This window comes from Ornithodoros turicata, chromosome 6 (genome assembly GCF_037126465.1).
Source record: "Ornithodoros turicata isolate Travis chromosome 6, ASM3712646v1, whole genome shotgun sequence".
NCBI lineage: Eukaryota > Metazoa > Arthropoda > Arachnida > Ixodida > Argasidae > Ornithodoros > Ornithodoros turicata.
In genome coordinates, this window is record NC_088206.1 from 66,265,173 (window position 1) to 66,276,573 (window position 11,401).

Below are 11,401 nucleotides of genomic sequence, written 5' to 3' on the forward strand. Positions count from 1 at the left end.
TGAGGACCTATGATACATGGATCATTTCTCACGTAAAGGACAGAAACGCGCGATTCTGTCGCACTGCTTTTGACTTTCAAAGGTCCTATACCTGAATGTCTCAAACCAAAGGGAGTCAGAAACATAGACTTTGAAATTATGCAGAGCTAATGCTTCAATCAATTCCTCGCTTTGAGTATTCTTTCTTTGCGTAATCGAAAGACATATAGACAGCTCATCCTTCGTTTTGTGTCGCGGACGAGCAGGACTCTAGAATTCAGGAACGGTCGCGTTATAACCAATAAATAGTATCTGTTTTGGCTTCGGAAGAGAATTCAAGTACCTTTCGGAGTGGGTTTCCCGGACTTAGTGTCCCTAACAAGATTTGGTTTATCATTGGAACAATAAAAATGCTGCCATAACTTTGGTGTCATTGCAATCTGATGTAAGTTCTGTAAGCACCTGGAGGGTGTGCGCGCCAGAGATAGCAAAGTAAAATAAATCAAAGTAGGGAAGTGAGGGAAAGCTTTCTCCTCCATGTGTACTTTGTAAAGAGCATGTAACTATACTGCCGACTAATTGCCTAAAATTAATTAAGTGACTTATTATTTAGATGTTTTCGCGAAAATGCGAGACAGCAGAATTGGAGCCAGCCATTATTTAAAGGTGTTGCGACGCTTTCTCTGATGTGTTGAAGCATAATATATATGCATCGTACTCATTATGAGAACACCGTGGAAAAAAGAATTTTTCCTCTCGCTAGATTGGTTCGGAAAATAGGCGCAGCCACAATACGACGACCCACGGTGTTACCTCACCCCTCCCCCCATTTGGCTTGGGAGACGTGCTTTTTCCCTCGCTGCTCCTGTGTGACGTCACCGATGTCGCTTCTTCGGGGCCGTTTTTCTCCATTCCGGCTCAAGTCATGGACCTGAAAAGTTGAATATGGGATGATGTCGGATGATAGAATAGCTTTTCGTATTTATCTGGGAAAGCTGGAAACCAACTGTCACAACACCTTTAAATCCATCCGCCTTTTTAAATATCCTGAAACGAGCACGTCGCCTACTTTGTTAAAGTCATTAAGCACGTAACATGATGCCACTGTTGTACCCGTTACCAAAATATGGTATCGCGATACCAATACTTGTTACCTGAGTAAAAAGTATCGAAATACTGATATCGATACTTCTTTTTTAAAGTAACGGACTACCGCTAGCGTTACTAAAAAAAGTAACGCGATACTTTGCCCGACACTTTTGTTGGAAATACGAAGTGGATGCAACATGGAAATCTGGGTTACGTGAACACCACATCTGTACAATAGCAAATTGGGAGAAGATAGTTTTGCGGTAAAAAAGGCAGTATATATATCTATTATGTAGGTCGGACGCATTTGCTTGACGTTTATCAATAGCGGGTTCCCAAAGTCGTCTTCTGCCATCCTAGCAGGCCGTGATCTCTCCGGCAGCTAACAGAGGCCAATATGACAATTACGTTAGTGTCAGCCCCACACATGCACACATGCCGTGGAGTCCAATCACCAAGGAAACCTATCCGAAGATGCAACGCCACAATATACGTGAGCGTGACTCAGTGCGACACGGCAACTTAGCAGTGGAATCTAGAGCGAACTGTTGAGGACTTGACCTCTGTTCGTTGACCTGAACTCTTTCGTTGAGAGCAGCTTGGCTATTTCCTCCAGGTTTAAAGAAAAAAAGTGAACATCTGTTTCGTATAATGCACGTAGGCGTGGCCACATGCTTCTTATCGAGCGCTAGGTCAACCAGTGACAATGAATAAGAGTAAGAAGTATGGTCGGTGAAGGGAGAGTGCGGGAACTAAAAAAGTATCGGTAACGATATGGAGATCGCGTTATCGTAACTCTGTAATGAAGATACTTTTCCGATACCGATTTTTAAAAAAAATGTATCACGATCCTCACTTCGATACCGCAAAAGTATCGACTACTGTAACGGCAATATACGTACAATAGCGCATAAACCACGTAGACTCAAAATGAACTTTCCGGATGAGATCATGTGCTTTGTGAAGTGAGACATATAATTGCATATTGACACACGAACTCATCATCTTCAAATGGTATCAGAGTGCGAAGTCTAAGCTATCATGGAACTTTTCAAATCCCTTCAGCTCCACATCTGTAACGAGAGAGCTGCAAGTTTTCTTTCGTGTGAGCGGGAATACGGTTCCGTCCATGAGGAACGCAAGTTCGTCGCACACTGTTCTGGAGGAGGTCCTCCACACATGCACTTTTATTCTCGACTATCGGAGGACGATCAATCAACCAATCAGTCAGTCTGTGATTCATTTCCATGGTACCTCGGACGGAGCACACGGTATCCTTTTTCAGTCATCCCTGTTAGTGTTCTTCTTCTTCTCCTTTTCTTTTTTTTAATGTAGTTGGTTCCTTCTTGCGTTTGTACTGCTCTAGCAGACCGTTCTGGTCGAAGCCACTGTGAATACAACGGATGCAGCTGAGCTCAAACGCAAAAACAAAAAACGGAGAGCGGTGCAAACTAAAGAAAGAATAGGCCTGTGTATGGGGGTGTTCGTTTGTTGTTTGTTTGTTCGTAAGGGGGGAAAAAGAGTAGAAATTGAACTCATCTCCAGACTTGTTCTGCTACTCCTAACATAAATTATCGCCCTCCACCCCCAGAAATACTTCTCATGTCTTGATTGAGCATGAGTTTGATTACTTCTGTCTTCTTCTTGTGCCTTCAGAATATTTTAGCGATGCCAAGGAAGAGGCACAAAGGAAAGTCTTCGTAAAAGCTAAGTAAAAAAAATGTATGAGCAAAAGCAGTGACAGTAATATCAACGACCTAAAGTAACTGCTTCTACATAGTAAAGTGTGCCAACATATGTACCAAAGGATGTAGGAAGGTAGAAAATGTTAAGGGATGAAGCCTCAGGGTGAGAGTCGCCTATGTTTTTAGCAGAGACTGTTCTCCTGGGCCAAAGGATGACAGCATCTGTATGAATATATTTAAAATAAGAAGCCATTTAGTAAGGTAACTGCGGCACACGAAGGCACGTCAGATAGTCTGGATGCGATCAGCATGCATGGCTGCGTAATTTACTAGGGATTCCAAAACGCCAGCTATTGTCGCTTATTCCCATATTTAAAAGATAATATTGGTAGCAACACCAAGATGCTGGGTGTCTTGTAAGCACAAAATCAGCACACCATCAACATGTCAAACACCGCGAGGCAAGGCAGCAGCCTATGACCACTCAAAGGACTGTAACGGAGCACTTGGGGCATTGGTTCACTCATGATGGCCATCACGGATGGCCATCATTCTCCATCACATCATGGAGAATGATGTTATGTCACGTTGAAGTTCAGCGATAACATATCGTGTGAGGCGATGTTGATGTTTGCATTTAATGATGGGTCATGGAACCCAGTTCAGGTAGCAAGATGGGTTATGATGTTCATCGACTGCGACCTTGTTGTAGCTTGATGGGCTGTGAATAGTGCGCATCATGTTGACAACGACAAAAGTGACGACATCTGACTTGGGATTGAAGTCTGGGACAAAAGGGTACCACAAGACGCATGCAGAGAACACATACACCACCTCCACGGTCTGGTATTCCAAAAGGAGACCTAAAGCTATAGGACGGAGTTCTACTCTCCTTATGGCCAGCGATCTGAACCGGCTCCATGCGCACGTGCTCCCGGAGCACTTCAAGGCGCACTTTGCTTTTTTACCTTAATTGAAACGCCTAAAGGCTTCATTCCTGTATTCGAGGCTACCTGACGTGCTCTTCAAACCTAGTACGTCATCTCAGTATAATCATGGTCTCCTCCATTTCATATCCCGGTCGAGTGGCCAGCACATGTGCTCTACATCTTTGCGACCTCGCCTCCTCCACCATTTGAGTGTCCAGTGCCAATGAGCTCGTCTCCTGGATAGCCCCATTCGAGGTTCGTGCACGGTGGCAATCGACCTCGCGTCCTGGACTGCTCCATTTGCGACTTGTGTCAGGTGGTCGTGGAACTCGCCTCCTTAACTCCTCGATTTGGGGACTTGTTTGGCGTTGTTTCTCTGGTTTCCTTCCCGGCCTCCTCTAATTGAGATTTGTGGCCGGCGTGTATTGTCATCAAGTAAGGCACTGCCTATGGGGCATGCTTTGTTCGATGGCCATGAAATAGACCTATATTCTTTCTTACACGCCTAGCTGACGATGAGAAACAAACAACGATGCGCGGAAAGCAATTTGCAAAGCACGCGCGGTTGGCAACGACGCCTGATGGCGAATGTCGCTAGAGAATAACTGCGACCACCGCTGTAATTCCACCTTTAAATACAGTGCATGAATTCTTGAGCTCTTTAACAGGCATCCTTTAACGCATATCTTTCGTCTTCTTTTTTTTTTTATCTCTCGCCGTTTTAATCCATGTTGCGACGAAAACCCATCACGAGAAGAGAAAATTTGAACATGCTCATCGATTACAAGTAACTTCATGGTAAAAAATAGAGGAGTACAGCCGTTTACGTACAAGCATTCTGCTACACATTGCTCCTGTGATACAAACTTGTTCTTGGTACCGTCGCAAGCATTTTCAACTTTTTCACATCTCTTCTCTGTAAGATCGTACGTCCAGGCTCTCTCGCCGGGCATATCTCCTCTGCATCTTGTTGCCTTTTCTTTGTAGCACTTTGCTGGTTTTTGTCCTGAAAAATGAAGCGACACAAACATTCTCACAAGCCTACCATAGCCGATTGTTTCTATATTTCACAAGAAACATTTCAACACAACAACAACAACAGCAGCCGCTTTATTATAGGGTGATGAATGGTGAGTTTCATCGTTTCAATCCACTTGCTCAATACAACACTGTTCAATATATGGCCGTATTCTCACAGCATCGAACACAGATCTAAGCACACATATAAGGAGTGCTTTTGTTTTTGTTTTTTGTAGTAGACCAACTCATAATTATACGCCCTGCTTGTCTCGTAGTGCATTTTCCCTGTTGTTGGAAATAATTCGATCGTGGAAAATAATATTGCATGCTTTAAGAAATTTCCTCCGAAACAGAAAGAGCCTCACTTGGTGCGCAGTCTCTGACACACTCCATCATAACTGGGTAAAACTTGTCTCCTTCGCCAAGACAAGTGAAGAAAGAGAAACACCGCTTCTTTGTCTCGTTGAAGTAGTATCTTGTCAGGAAACTTTTTTTATTGCACTCTCCTCTCTTTACTGCACATTTTTCTGGAAGACCTGTTTAAAAATGTACTATATAAATTTCTGTGCTAGCATGTGCTAGTATAATAGAATTTTATTATCGACAGAGATAATTATATTTTCATGCTTTCACTTCTGTCGTCTCGCAACCGGGACAGAAAAAAAAAAAGAGCTTGATTTTCGAGAAGTTTTAGCAACGAACTTTAAAGGGAGTGGGGTAGATGAATCTTTGGGTAAGGAGCACAGCAACTAAAAAATGCACCATCATCACGGATTTCATCATGAATCTCATTCACCAGTTGGCCTGCAGTCATATTGTTCTATTAGGTTCTTGATATACTAACAATGAAGCGACTTAGACAGCTTTCGCGGCTAATAAGACAAGATTAGAGAAATATGATGAGATCTCCGTTCACTTTGTTCACGGTCAAGTTATATGCTACCCGACAGCAGTCTCGTTAAGAACAGATATAAAAACAAAAACAAAAATAAAAAACTTCGTGTTGGATGCAAACAATAAGGGGGGAACCTAGCATACAGTGCCCATTGTGCCGTTTAATCTAACATTCCATTCACAAATCTCTTCTGTCGCGATTGTGAAAAACTTCAATGGTATGCTGTATATACAAGATCGTTCTCCGCACTTAACTATAAATATTGTAAGTTCGTTCATTCCTAATATCACTACAGAAGAAGACAAAGCGCAACATGGGGCAACATACCTCTTGCGGAGTCACTCACTCGGAAGAAGAACACAATAACGCAGACGAACACTTTCGATTCCATAATGTCTCTGTCGATAGATGCGAACCCCAAAGCACTTATAAGGGTGGGCTAAGTGACCTATTCACAACCGGTCATTACTCATGGTTAAGGGAAAACAGCAATGTTGATGCGGATGGGGCAATTAAACATAGGACGAACACAACATAAACTTCACAACGCCCAGTTGGAAGATTCAATTGAATGAATGAATGCATTTCTTCAACTGGCGTAATTCAGTGAAAAGGAAGAATGTATGCGATATAATACTTCGCGTGGTTATTTAGTTACTTCCGCGATGCCCTAATAACACCGATTTCCAGAAAGAGAGCCCGTTTGAAACGCCAATGCTCTGACGCCCATCTTTCATGTGTGAGTGTGTGCGCTAGAATTTCTATTGTTATATGACAGCATTGAAAAGCAGGTAATTGACATCCAATTAAATAATGCTTACATTTTCGTATAGCACCTGGCTCGTTTGCTAACAACACATGCATGCGGTATAATACTTCAATTGGCTATTGAATTATTTCCGCGATGCCCTAAAGCGTAGCCGATTTCCAGAAAGACGGCCTGTTTCATTCGCCAACGCTTTGGCACCATGTCCTTCACATGTGAGGAATTGCAATTGTGACAGGACAGCATTTAAGAGCAGTTTATTGACGAGGAATTAAGCCCTGCTTTCATTTTCGTATAAAACCTGGCTCATTTGCTACCAACCCACGCACGCAGAGTAGCAGGACTTTTTGCATGCCCTTTCTTACAGTATATTCCATACCATACCATCCATCATATTTACAGAGCTTATATTTATTATGTAAAAATTTAATTTATTACCCTCGCACCTGGTGGCCGTGTTCAAATTTCAAGTGCTAAGCTTCACGCAACTGGTAATATGCGTTTGTTCAATTTGTTAATCCTCGAACCTTTACGACAAACGACATGTGGTGGGATATGTGCTTTGGCGCAGTCGCGCCTGTTTGCATGTTCCTGCTAAGAGGGACACAGGTTTTCTTTTGCATCAGTTTCACGTGGGTGTCAGTAATGGCCGGCAATTTTGGGTATAAAGTTGCCAGGGCCAGCATTATACCCCAAATTATACACGGGGTACATGCTGATGTGCTGCACAAGACACGCATCGCGAAGCGTTACTCTCAACAAGAATTCACGGAAAATATAAAACATCTGATTTAGTTTTAGTTTTTAGTTTAGAGCTATACCTGACCCCTTGGCAGAATGGGACGTTGTAATATTCAATACAGTTGAGAGTCATTCACCTTTGAGGTGTTGTTATTCCTTGTCCTTGTCATTAGCCTTCGTTAAGAAAGTCAGTGGTGCCTCGCTTTTTTCTCGATGTCCCACAGTTTTCACCTTATGGGGGGGGACATGTTTATTAAAGAAGAAGAAAAAAGGAAAGGAGGAAAGGTCAGACAGGCTAAGGCCTCACCTGGCCACCTGGCCACCTTATGGAACGCAGCCACAGCGATGGCGGAGGAAAGGACCACCGCTACCGAAATGTGTAGCGCACAATGTAGTGGTATCGATACTGCTCTAGAGAGAAAATCATTTGTAGCGGTGCTACCAGCAGCACCGCTATGCACAACAGTGACATACATTAGGTGTTGTGTGAAATATCTCGCAGTGGACCAGTGCTTTATGACGTGCTTAAGAATCTTTATGCCGACCGCACACACGTACACTACCGGAGACGCTTCGCAAACTCATCACTGTTGCGACTGAAATGCGCATTTTGAAATGTGCCTGCAGGACATGCCCTTTAGAATGTTTCTGCACAGTTCATTCAAGAAGACACAAGTGTACAGGGCGTCTTTTCTTAAATGAATTTTTCTGACAAAACAATGAGAGATACCTAAATGCGGTTTACGAGTTATGCGCTCGGGCAGGCATCCTGGGACAGAAGACCGTAACTACTGGGCGACAAATTACCTAAATTAATTAGGTAATTCATTAATGAGTCGTTTTCGGGAAAATGCGAGACAGGAGAACTAAAGCCAGCCATTATTTAAACCCATCCACTTAAAAAAAAAATTGCTATGCAAATAAGCCGAGACTAAAACCACTCACTTCTTGAGCCAAAAAAAAATGGAGGGAAAATGTGTACCAGGCAGGCATGGCCGAGCGGGTTAAGGCGTCGCTCTCGTTGGTGGTAGCCAAGGTCGTGCTGACGACTGGGAGGTGGTGGGTTCGAATCCTACCACCGGCTGTGCTGTCTCAGGTTTTCCCTGGGATTTCCGAAGACTTTCCAGGCGAATGTCGGTACGGTTCCCCCTGAAGTCGGCCCCGGACGCATACTAACCCCCCCCACTCCTTCCTGCTGTCCTCTCTCCATCCGTCCACACCTGTACGCCGCTCATAGGCACAGTTGCTTCGCTGCGCTAACTGGAAACTTAAAAAAAAAGTAAATAGTTTCGCGTAGGAGGGGTCACGCGATCGAGTTGTTTGGAATAAACGCTGACAGTTGTTCAGATAGACCGCTCTCTGGCCCAGATAAGCCGAATCGATATCGTTTCTGCGCTCGACTACGTAGTTAGGGCAGTCCTCCTCAAATAACCGAGGATGCGGCTGTAGAATATGTACCACTGCGCCAACCTACGACGTTGCAAACTCATTGGCCCAGACTGTGTGCGCGCTCTGATTGGTCGACAACGTTTTGAAATCGAATTTTGTACGCGCGCATGTGCGTGCAGCGTCTCGGCGGCCGTTTCAGCATAGTTTCGAAATAGCTCGCATCGGTCGGCACGGCGTCCGTCCTCTTGTGTTTCGTGTTTCGGCGATGTCAATCGGCAGAAGAGTTTGTGATTCTACGCGTGTTGTGCTGTTCCTGGACACGACTATTATCCCACGTAATGTCTATCAACTACGGAACTGGAATGCTTCGTGGGCTGGAGCGGTTGGAGCGTGAAGAACGCGTTCGGGCGCCGTCGGATTTTGAGGCCTGACAACAAAAACAGGATTACGATTACGTGCCACACAAGCGCCTTTTCCACTGTGCAAGTAACGAAAGAAGATGCTCATCATAAAATCCGATGGCAAGGCGTCCTCTTGTGTTCCGTGTTTCGGTGATGTCAATCGGCTGAACAGTTTGTATACGTTTTCGCTGGTTTATTCATGCGTCGATGTGATTCAACGTGTGTTGTGCTGTTCCTGGACACGACTATTATCCCACGAACAGTCTATCAACTCCGGAACTGGAATGCTTCGTGAGTTGGAGCGGTTGGAGAGTGAAGAACACGCTCTGGCCCCGTCAGATTTCGAGAGCTGTGTTCGTTTTGCTTCAGGTTCGAACTTAGTTACAGTGCGTCAGCAACGCAGTGGACTTTGTATTCACAGTGCACCCATGTATCAGATCTTTGAGGCAGTGCTTTGTGTCAAATAAGTATTTCTTTTAGCCAAAAGAAGCTTCATTTATTTTGAATATCGGGTAACGGCGGTAGGCGTGAAATCCGGTAGAAGTCGATGGTAGCCAGAACCGGTCGAAAGGTCAGCCAAAGTTATGGCTCCTGATTGGCCGACCTGCATTGCATAATTTCTACAACGTTGCACTCTCATCGGTCGTGTGCCCAGTGTTGTGTGAACTATCTCAAACTATCGGCTCTATGGGGAGCTGTTGGAGCCTGGTTATGGTTGCGCCTAATTTGGATACCACACTCTGATCAGTTCATTTATATCTGCAAGAGTGCGTGCTCGCGTCGGGATTTTTAAGAAAGAGGCTGGATTCAAAAGGCGATTACCTCCGGTTCTCCTCTCTCGAAAACATCAATTTAAAAGTTAGTTGACGAATTTTAGGTAGTTAGTCGTCCAGTAGATGCATGGTCTTTCTTACACGATGTCAGGCTGGCTGGGTACCCCGCCCTCAAGGCACCAGCGCTGCCCTCACAGCTTGTTTTAAGAAGTGCGTAAATGATTAAAAACAAAACACCATGCATGTCTTCACAGCCAGCTCGAGCCACTCCCACCATCATACTCATGTAAAAACTGCAGCAAAAGGACGCGGACAAGCGCGTTAAGACAGTAAACTGCAGGTCTGTCTCTCCATGACAGGCAAGCCGGAGCGATGAGCATATGGGGCTGCCCAAGCAGAACAATGTACTGAAAGTCGAGTGCAATAGGGGTGGACGGGCAGGTGGAAGGCCTTGAACAGACTCGTGATACTCAAGAACATTGATAAGACACATACCATTCACCCCTATTGCACTCGACCTTCAGTACATTTTGCTGCTTGGGTGAGCTATCACGGAGTTAATCCACCAGCCAACCTGCATCTACGCCATTCTGTCTATCTGTCGTTTACGGTATCTTAACCCGGTTTTCCGCGTCATCTTGCTGCAGTTTTTCCTTTAGTATGTACTTCAACCAACTACCCCGCTTCAACCAACTTCGAGCCCAGCATCATCCCCGAATAACCGACTGATGTCTTCGCGGACGTTCAGCCTACCCAGCTGAAAAAAATTTGCAATTACAAGTGTTCTTTTTTCTTTCTTTTTCTGACTACTTAGGCCTATGGCTTCATGACGACCTTTCTCCTGGTATTTCTTTTCTTTGTACGATGCACGTTCGTAAACACTGAAGTTATGCCATTCTTGCTAGAAAGTTGTTAATAGTTTCACCCGGAAGTTAGGAACCTCGACTATGTTGACACAGGTCCACGCAGACGAAAATGCTGTCTCACCCATCATCAGCAACTGTCTTTCGAGATACTGTTTCACCTCACTTCCGACACGGTCGGCCAACATCATCACGGAACACCACTGCCTGGACTGCACGCTGTCTGGAGCCCAGCAGGGAGCCGTAAGCGATATTTTCGAGATAGTGGTTTATGAAAGGATTTCCACTTGAAACAACCACTTTGTACGTAGAGCCACGCTTTGTAGAGTCACTAAATACGCTACAGAGTATCGATACTGAAGCAAAAGGGCGATCTGGAGTCGCCATGCTGTTTCCGTTTGACCTCCTGCGCCATCCCGTGAGCGCTCTCCGAAGCTCTTCTTCTTCTTCTTCATCCTCGGGGAAATGGCCGTTATCCACTAAGGGCGATTGGCCAGTACCAGATGAGGGTCATAGGCGTGGATTTTCCTGAACGCTAGCTATATATGAGAGGAGGCGGAGGAGGAGGGGGTTGAGGCTTGTCGGAATAATGATAAGTGTGGGACTCGCGGAGGATAGCCGTGAAGTTAAGCGAGCCGAAGCCGAAGCCGAAGTTGTTGTCTTCTTCCACTGCCAAACTTCATCTCTTTCTACTTTCGAAGTAGAGGTGGGACTCGAACTCAAACGGAAACGACGTGGCGACTCCAACTCGCCTGTTTGTGTCAGTGTGGATAATCTAGCCTGCTGAATCTCTATGGTATGCGTCAGTAGATGCGCAGGTAGATTTGGAGATTTCGGAGGATTCTAGGAAAGCCTCCGCCAGGTGACGCAG

The 11,401-nt window shown here is 44.9% G+C and overlaps 1 protein-coding gene across 1 annotated transcript; it reads right to left on the reverse strand.

Moving 5' to 3' along the window:
• Positions 1 to 849: 849 nt before the first annotated feature.
• Positions 850 to 10,972, reverse strand: LOC135397088 (papilin-like). The gene is made up of 4 exons (XM_064628425.1): positions 10,655 to 10,972; positions 5,068 to 5,238; positions 4,514 to 4,688; positions 850 to 910 (listed from the first exon to the last, which is right to left on the reverse strand). The coding sequence occupies exons 1-4, from the start codon at positions 10,719 to 10,721 to the stop codon at positions 898 to 900; spliced, it is 426 nt and encodes a 141-aa protein (XP_064484495.1). The 5' UTR covers positions 10,722 to 10,972; the 3' UTR covers positions 850 to 897.
• Positions 10,973 to 11,401: the final 429 nt, after the last annotated feature.

Excerpts from the sequence above, each read along its gene's own strand:
- LOC135397088 (XM_064628425.1), bottom strand. The coding sequence starts at position 10,721 with ATGATGTTGGCCGACCGTGTCGGAAGTGAGGTGAAACAGTATCTCGAA. Across the intron at positions 5,239-10,654 it reads AAGACAGTTGCTGATGATGG|GTCTTCCAGAAAAATGTGCA; the intron begins GTGAGACAGCAT and ends ATTTTTAAACAG. Across the intron at positions 4,689-5,067 it reads TGTCAGAGACTGCGCACCAA|GACAAAAACCAGCAAAGTGC; the intron begins GTGAGGCTCTTT and ends TTCATTTTTCAG.